The 8,249-nt window shown below is 39.9% G+C and overlaps 1 protein-coding gene across 4 annotated transcripts; it reads right to left on the bottom strand.

The window, feature by feature from the left end:
* Positions 1 to 845: 845 nt before the first annotated feature.
* On the bottom strand, positions 846 to 7,487 carry TRMT10C (tRNA methyltransferase 10C, mitochondrial RNase P subunit). 4 transcript variants are annotated; one of them, XM_062207272.1, is made up of 4 exons: positions 7,328 to 7,487; positions 5,837 to 5,945; positions 5,299 to 5,458; positions 846 to 3,841 (listed from the first exon to the last, which is right to left on the bottom strand). In XM_062207272.1, the coding sequence occupies exon 4, from the start codon at positions 3,827 to 3,829 to the stop codon at positions 2,570 to 2,572; it is 1,260 nt and encodes a 419-aa protein (XP_062063256.1). In that variant the 5' UTR covers positions 3,830 to 3,841; positions 5,299 to 5,458; positions 5,837 to 5,945; positions 7,328 to 7,487; the 3' UTR covers positions 846 to 2,569. The 4 variants fall into 4 exon arrangements, with proteins under 4 accessions (XP_062063256.1, XP_062063266.1, XP_062063274.1 ...); XM_062207282.1 differs by having other exon boundaries at positions 5,299 to 5,453; XM_062207263.1 differs by lacking the exon at positions 5,299 to 5,458 and having other exon boundaries at positions 847 to 3,841.
* Positions 7,488 to 8,249: the final 762 nt, after the last annotated feature.

Genomic DNA, 8,249 nt, shown 5'->3' with positions numbered 1-8,249 from the left:
TAAAATTTAGTTGGGGCCAGCATTGTGACATAGTGTAAAGCCGATGCCTGTGACACCAGCACCCCATATAGGTACCAGTTGAGTCCTTGCTGCTCCACTTTGGATCCAGCTTCCTGCTTATGGTCTGGGAAAAGAGGTGGAAAATGGCCCAACTCTTGGGCTTCTGCCACCATGTGGGAGACCTGGAAGACACTCCTGGCTTTGGCCTGTCCCAGTGCTGGCCATCTGGGGAGAGAACCCGTGGATGGAAGATCTCTACATCTTCCTCTGTATAACTGACTTGCAAATAAATAAATAAATCTTTAAAAAAAATTATTTTTAGTAACAATTTCCTAAGTAGTAACCATTGGGAAGTTGCCATCATGTTTGAAAGTAACAAAAACTACAAATAGTATTATGTGAAAACCTGACTCCTAGAAGCAAGAAAAGATAACTCCAAAGAATACTTTTAGCATGAATCACTGAGTAGTGAAGAGAAGAGAAAAAAGCCGTTTCCCTACCTCATACTTAGTGCCTGGGAAACCAGACCATCTAGTTTCAAAAAACTGAAGAATCATTCATGGTTATATTGCATTCCAACTTCTAAAACTGTGAGAAACTTTATCAGTACATAATCAAACTGCTGATGAGCTTGTTACTGTGATTTATCCATGTAAGAGTGAAGGAATCTTAGAAATCAGTCACTGCTTGGCTATTTGGAAGAAAAATGGTCACTGATTTTTTAAAAAAAATTTTGTTTGCATCACTGAAGTATGTCAGCATATTGTACAGAAAGAAGTAACAGCATACTCCTCAAAGACAGTAACGCATATATACTAGCACTAGAAATTCCAAACATTTTTCCTGACTTCATATCTGTTGAACAGATGTGCCAGATACCATGCTTTATGTATCAAAAACTTTATAATCACCTTTTTTTACAGATGTGGAAAACTAAACTTTGAAGAGATTAGCAATACAAGCAATGTCAGGGGCTTTAAGAGTGGAGCTGGAACCCAGAGAGCAGAACTTCGTTCAGGCACAGATATGAGACAACCTAGGAGCCTTGCTTGCCTCTCTAGTCCCAATCCTGCCAGGCATTTTCAACTCCCTATCCTTAACACTACAGTACTATTTTTCTCTTCAGTGTACCTCAAGCAACTCAAGTATTAGTACCTTGACACTTAGTAGGGCCTTACAGTTGAAATTCATTCATACCATACTTCCATTGAGGTCTAAGTTTACGTATCAGCTTATCAAGGTCTTTCCTAATCCTAGAAATTTGGGTTAGGTGTAATTTATCAGCTAGACAGATCTTTTGTATTTTGAGTCTATATTTAAAGGCTGAATTTTTTTCCCCTGTAAGAAGGGCTGGTTTCTTCTATGAAAAGGTGTTAATAACATCTACAACTTAGTTTAAATAAATCATGTCAACTGTACACTATCTCATTTGGTAGTCAGTACTGAAGTACTTCATCAAAAATTAAGTACTGCTTTAGTAAATATATCACACAGCATATTTCACAGATTTCCAAATCAGAAAATAGGAAGGAATAGGTGGCCACATAATTTCTATTTTCCATGTTTTCAAAAATTTGGATGCAATTATGAATATTGTTCCTAAAGTTCTTTTCTTAGGGAACAGGTATACATTTTCCCAAGTATATTACAGCTTATTCGGTAGCAAGTGGCTGAAATGCAACTCAAACTGGTTTAGGTGAAAAACAGCCATTTATTAGGTTACTAAGGTATCTCATGAAGTTGAACAACCAATAAGTGCAAGTGATAATCTATAGCTGAACCTGACAACTGGAACCAGGGATTTCAACAGCTGCAGAAATTGGCCTCTATTTTGTATATGCAAAACTTTATTCACTTCTACAATAATCTAATTTACTCAACATAGAAAGGCATTGTCAATCATCAATCCCAGAGACTCCTGCCTATCAAAGTCCACCACCTGAAATGAACTGATGTAGGCTATGCTAGATCTCAGATCCAAAAATCTTGGAAAAGGGTTCTGGTGGGCTGTCTGAAAGTCAAATGCAGGGCACCGGCATTGAGGCACAGCAGGTTGGGCCACTGCCTACAACATTGGCATCCCACGTGGGCACTGTTCAAGTCCTGGCTGTTCCACTTCCAATCCAGCTCCCTGCTATTGTGCCTGGGAAAGCAGCAGAAAATGGCCCAAGTACTTGGGCCCCTGAACACACATGGGAGATCTGGAAGAAGCTCCTGGCTCCTGTCTTTGGATCAGCCCAGCTCTAGCCACTGCAGCCATTTAGGGGGTGAACGAGCTGATGAAAATGCTGTTTCTGCTTCTCTAAATCTGCCTTTCAAGTAAAACACATAAATCTTTAAAAAAGATATTCTGTTAAAAAAAATCAACTCGTTATTTTGGCTGATTGCCTTTTTACAATAAACAAAATATATTCCCAAGTTTTACAGATATTTAATTAACTGAGAAAAGACACAATGCCCTGGTTTGCAAAGACATCTTTAAAAGAAAATTATTTCTACTTCACAAGAAATACAACAAATAAACTGTATTTGCAATCCATTTACTTTTTATCAAATTTTCTCATTCAAGTTATCTCTTTTGTGTAAGTACATTTAGAGAGCCTTTTGGAAATGAATTAAAGGTCTTTACCTTCTTCAGTTTATTGACAAAATCTCGAGATTGTTGTGAAACCTCCAGATAACCACTATGCTTTCTCCTGGGAACAAACTTCAGAGCCTCTTCCCAACTTCCAGAGTTTTTCAGACATAACAAAATACGCATCATCTGATCTAGGGTGAGATTTTTGGTACCAATGTCCCACTGTAAATATTTATCTAATGGAAGGCATTCTGTTGCCAGCTTTAGTCGTTTTGCCTTGGCTAGGGATGTGCCTGGTTGCATAGCCTTATCAACAAATGATCCAACTATATAAATTTTGTCATGCCTAAAAGTAGTCATAACATTGGGAGAATCTGCAGTTAAATATATAATATCATCCTTTGGAAATAAATCTACATAAGACTTTTCTGTTGCTGTTAAAAGCAATTTGTCCCATTTTTCTCCATAACGTTTAACTAACTCTCTATGATAAGCACCATTTATTTTAAGGTTACAGAAATAAATATGGAAAGGATCAATATTTCTTCTGTTACACCCTTCACTTTCTAAAAGTTGAGAAACTGCATTCTGTAGTTCTTTTGGTTTCATATAATTATCATAAATCATGTCAAAAACTAAAGGCTGTCCAAACTGCATGGCCTGAGCACCTTTCCAGTCCATTGCAATGTTCATATTCCTATCCCAAAGTCGTAGAAAAAGAAAGTTTTGCTGTTTATCTTCCTCAGTGGTTTCTAGCAGCTTGACTTTTTTTGCTTCTTCCTTTGCTGCTGCTTTCATTTCTTTTTTTATTTGCCTGGCTTTTTTCAGGTTTTCCTTAATATATAAATATTTCAAATATTTCTTTTTTGATGACTTAGAAGGACATTCCATAATGGTTTTAAGCTCTTCTTCAGTGATGTGTTCTGGTACTTCTTTGCCAAGCAATCTCCACATTTCAATTAATTCTCTGGTGGCAACTAGAGGATCTTCATCCTTGTCACTGAAGCCTGTTGAAATAGCTTCTTGCACACTAGATTTCATTGTAGCTTTCCATCCATCCAATTCTAGCTGTTCAGGAGCAGATGTACCCTCCTTATTAGGACAGGGCACAGCTGGTATTTTGGAAGACAAGCATCTATGCAGAATTGTTGAACATAAATTCCTTCTCTTCCTATGAAGGGTAAATGGCACCAGAAACCTGGCAAAAGGTCTTAATGTTACACTAACACTCATTTTGAGGAAAACAGACATACAAGAAAATTCCTGCAAAAGAAGAAAAATGCATTTAAAAGACAAAGATTTTTAAAAATTCCCAACTGTAAGTATACATTAGAGGAGCCAAAATATAACCAATTTCTGAAACAAAGTAAAATCTCTGTGTTGCGTGTTGTTATGAGTTGCATCATTCCCTTTTCCTAGACTCCGGCAGCCAAAAGGCTGTGATCATTCACTGGGCAAAAAGTTTAAAACTTATTTGGGGTCTTATTCTTAAATATGAATATCATTATTTTCTCCCTCCCTCTCTCTTCCTTTCTAGATTTATTCATTTTATCTGAAAGGCACAGTGACAGAGAAGGAGAGACAGAGAGACATAGATCTTCTATCTGCTGGTTCACTCCCCAAATGGCTGCAACAGTCAGGGCTGGGCCAGACTGAAGCCGGAAGCCAGATACTGTATTCTGTAGTCCCACACAGGTGCGGGGGCCCAAGCACTTCGGCCATCTTCCGCTGCCTTCCCAGGCGTATAAGCAGGGAGGTGTATCAAAAGTAGAGCAGCCAGAAATTGAACTGGCATTCGTATGGGATGTCAACTCTGCCACAGCGACAGCTCCTCACTATTTTTTAGGCAAAAAGATACCTTGCAGATACTTTAAAAAACTTATATAGGGGTCGAGAAGATCAATGTACTGGATAACAAAGGTTTTGCACTGCAGATGCAGCTGAGATGCTGCTGCTGTATTCTCAATTCTACATTAATCCCAGGTACATACCCCAAAACAAGTCCTACATACAACCAATATGGAAGATAAAAGACAGAAAAGCTACAGAAGTGGCAACAAGTGAAAAAGCACTTGAGAGCTGCAGTACAATGCTCATGTTCTCAAATGAGAAATACATAGATATTAATCATAATTAAAAAATAATGAACTCCTTACTACTTCAAATTTTATTTTGCAGCAAATGTTATTGCTAAATAAAACATACAAAATTAAAATACATACAAGCATAATTTTATCCTAAAGAACTGACTGGCCAGAAGATGATGAAGACACTTAAAGAAGTGAAACCAGTGTCAAATTTGAAGCAAAAAAAAAAAAATAAAAAATTTTCTTTTTCTTTTTTTTTTTTTTTGACAGGCAGAGTGGATAGTGAGAGAGAGAGACAGAGAGAAAGGTCTTCCTTTTTGCCGTTGGTTCACCCTCCAATGGTTGCTGCGGCCGGCGCATTGCGCTGATCCGAAGCCAGGAGCCAGGTGCTTCTCCTGGTCTCCCATGCGGGTGCAGGGCCCAGCACTTGGGCCATCCTCCACTGCCTTCCCGGGCCACAGCAGAGAACTGGCCTGGAAGAGGGGCAACCGGGATAGAATCCGGCACCCCAACCGGGACTAGAACCCAGTGTGCCAGCGCCGCAAGGCGGAGGATTAGCCTGTTGAGTCACGGCGCCGGCCAAGAATTCAAATTTTTATAAAATGCAACTAGTACACTTAAAAAGAAAAACACCTTTTACTCTGGGCCATTTCAATCACTGTGCATCAGAAGACACCTCGAAGACCCACATGGGGTTCCTGGCTCTGGATTTGGCTTGGCTCACCCCTGGCTGGCTCTTGCAGGCATTAGGGGACTCAGCCAGTAGATGGATGATCTCTTTCTCTGTGCTGTTCTTTCAAAACAAACAAACAAATAAATAAAACCTTAAAAAAAAAAAAAAGAAAAGAAAAGAAAAGAAAAGAAAAGAAAGACACCGCAAATCCAAGAAATTGAAAATCTCTCTCCCTTTTTTCCCCCTTCCCAACCTGTTTTTCCTTTTGTGTTCTGTTTCAGAGATGGGACACTACTGTCTATCCAGCTGCAAAAACTAGAAACTGGCAATCATTTCACTACTGTCTTCTGTCACACTTACCAGACCTAATTCATGTGATGACAAAGGTATTTGAAAAAAATTCATTAAGGGGACAATATTTAGCCTAGCTCCCTTAAAAGAGAAAATCATTTATTTTAGACTCACTGAAATATTTAAGACACAGGATAAGATGCCTACCTTCCACACTGGAGTATCAGGACTCTATTTCCTGTTTAGGTTTCTGATTCCAGCTTCCTGCTAATGCAGATCCTGGGACGCAGCAACCATGGCTCCAGTAATTATGTTCCTGCCATGCAAACAGAAGACCTAGATTAAGTTTCTGGCACCTGGTTTTAGCCTGACATAGGTGCAGTCCCAGCCATTTCTGACATTTCGGAAATAATCCAACAGGTAAGAGCGCTTTCTGTTTCTCAAATAACTAATTCAATTTTTAAAAACTGTTTTAAGTTCATGGAAGACAGAATTAATTTTTTTAAACTGAACATATATTTTACTTTCCAAATATTTGTTTGGATTCTCTTCAGTCCTATACTTATTTATTTATTTATTTGAAAGGCAGAGAGTTAGAGGCAGAGAGATAGAGATATTTTCCATCTGCTGGTTTACTCCCCAAATGACCTCAATGGCAGGAGGTAGGCTCAGCTGAAGCCAGGAGCCTGGAGCTTCTTCTGTGTCTCCCATGCTGGTGCAGGGGCCCAAGGACTTGGGTCATCCTCTACTGCTTTCCCAGGCCATAGCAGAGAGCTGGATCAGAAATGGAGCAGCCAGGACTGGAACCAGTGCCCATAAGGGATGCCGGCATTGTCTGTGGTGGCTTTACCTGCTATGCCACAGCACCAGCACCAGTCCTATTTTATCTCTTAGCTTCCAGATTTGTTCTTCCCATCTCCAAGGTGCTTAAGTCAGTGCAAATCTTATCAATGGCATTCATATCATTCCCAAGGAGTATCTATAACCCTACTGCTGCCAAGTTAAAAAGTCACTTATTAATATAGTTTACAAAGTCTGTCATGTTACCATACATTGTCTACTTCTTCAGTTGCACCTCTAGCTATTCTTCTCATACTTTATATGAAGTATTCCTCCTTTTAGTTCTCACAGCACCCTGTGCCTATGAAAGTACTTATAACAATACTGTAATCACCGGATTACTTTTTTGTCCCACCACATGCTGAGGACTACATAGCCCATCAGGATTAGGACAGTGTCTACATTGTTAACACTGAACTCATTGCTTGGCAGCATTTGGCTTACATCAAGTAATTTTTTGGAAGAAGTACCTGGGGTCAATGCTTCCTACATTTAAAAAAAGTTCTGATTTCCTTTAAAGAAAAACATTTACTTCAGTCTCAATCGAAATATTAAATCTGGGGCCCTCAGGCCCCAATCTGATAAACATTAGTCTTGTCTTTCTAACTAGTGCAGACGTCCAAAATATCTCAGACAAGGAAAGTCAAAATTTAAAAGGAGACCAAGATTATCATCTTACGAAGCACTGCCCTCGTTTCAGATACTGTATTACGTATAGTTTCTTAAATTAACCGGGCGCCCCTCTTCTCTGCGAACCTTCTCGATGCATCGGCTCCACGAAGCGCCACCTTTGAAATGTCTTCCGCGTTCTGCCACCCCGCAACGTACGCAATAAGAGAAAGAAGAAACAGCGCATACCAGAACTGCACAACTGCCTTCTGCCACCGCGAGCACACCGGGGAACCACAAACCGCAGAATTCGGCCCGAAACGCTGCACACGACTCTGCCACGCAGCCTCCGCAGGTCACTCAGCAGTCCGCACGGCACCCGTCTTTGACCTGAGCGGCAGCCGGAACTCCCGCCCTCTACCTTCCGGCGCTGCCTTCTGACGTCACGAGAGGCGGGGAAAGTTTTCTGGGCTCGGCGCCTTGCGCTGGAGTAGGCGGCTGTCAGTAAGCAAGTGGGTATTTGAACGTTTTCTAGCGGCACAGGCGTGTATTTGTTTTTTGTTCTTTATCCCTATTGTATTAAAAACTCGTCTAATTTTCTCTTAACCCATTCTCTACTTGGGCCCCGTATTTATAAACAGGGGCTCACATAGTGCTAAAATAAAATTAGCATTGCACAAGTCTATCCAATTTCAACTGTTTGAGGAGTTTAACTTTTAACCTGTTACTTACCAGTACCTAGTATAATGCTTGCAATATGGTTGTCCACGGTGAATCTCACCTTCTGTCTCTTCCTAGCTCATACAGAAATTTTATGTGAAAATGAAGTTGAAGTACATTTATAAATCAGTAGCCTTTAGGCCAAAATCCAGGCTGTTTTGTTTAGCCAACACAATGTTTTCAAGTATTTTGGTTGTCATTTTAGATGGCCATTCATGATGAAAAGGTAAGTCTTTTTAACAAATGATACTGGGAAAATTTGATGTATGCAAACAATGACGTTAGGCTCATCTCACTTAACACCTAATGACCGGAATGACCTAAATAAATGAACTGGTGCAGCCACTGTGGAAGACAGTATGGAGATACCTCAGAAATCTGAATATAGACTTATCATATGATCCAGCCACTCCTGAGAATTTACCCAAACCAAAAGAAATCAGCATATGAA

Source organism: Lepus europaeus, chromosome 2, assembly GCF_033115175.1.
Source record: "Lepus europaeus isolate LE1 chromosome 2, mLepTim1.pri, whole genome shotgun sequence".
Lineage (NCBI taxonomy): Eukaryota > Metazoa > Chordata > Mammalia > Lagomorpha > Leporidae > Lepus > Lepus europaeus.
This window is presented reverse-complemented; position numbering and strand designations above follow the sequence as displayed.

Excerpts from the sequence above, each read along its gene's own strand:
- TRMT10C (XM_062207272.1), bottom strand. The coding sequence starts at position 3,829 with ATGTCTGTTTTCCTCAAAATGAGTGTTAGTGTAACATTAAGACCTTTT.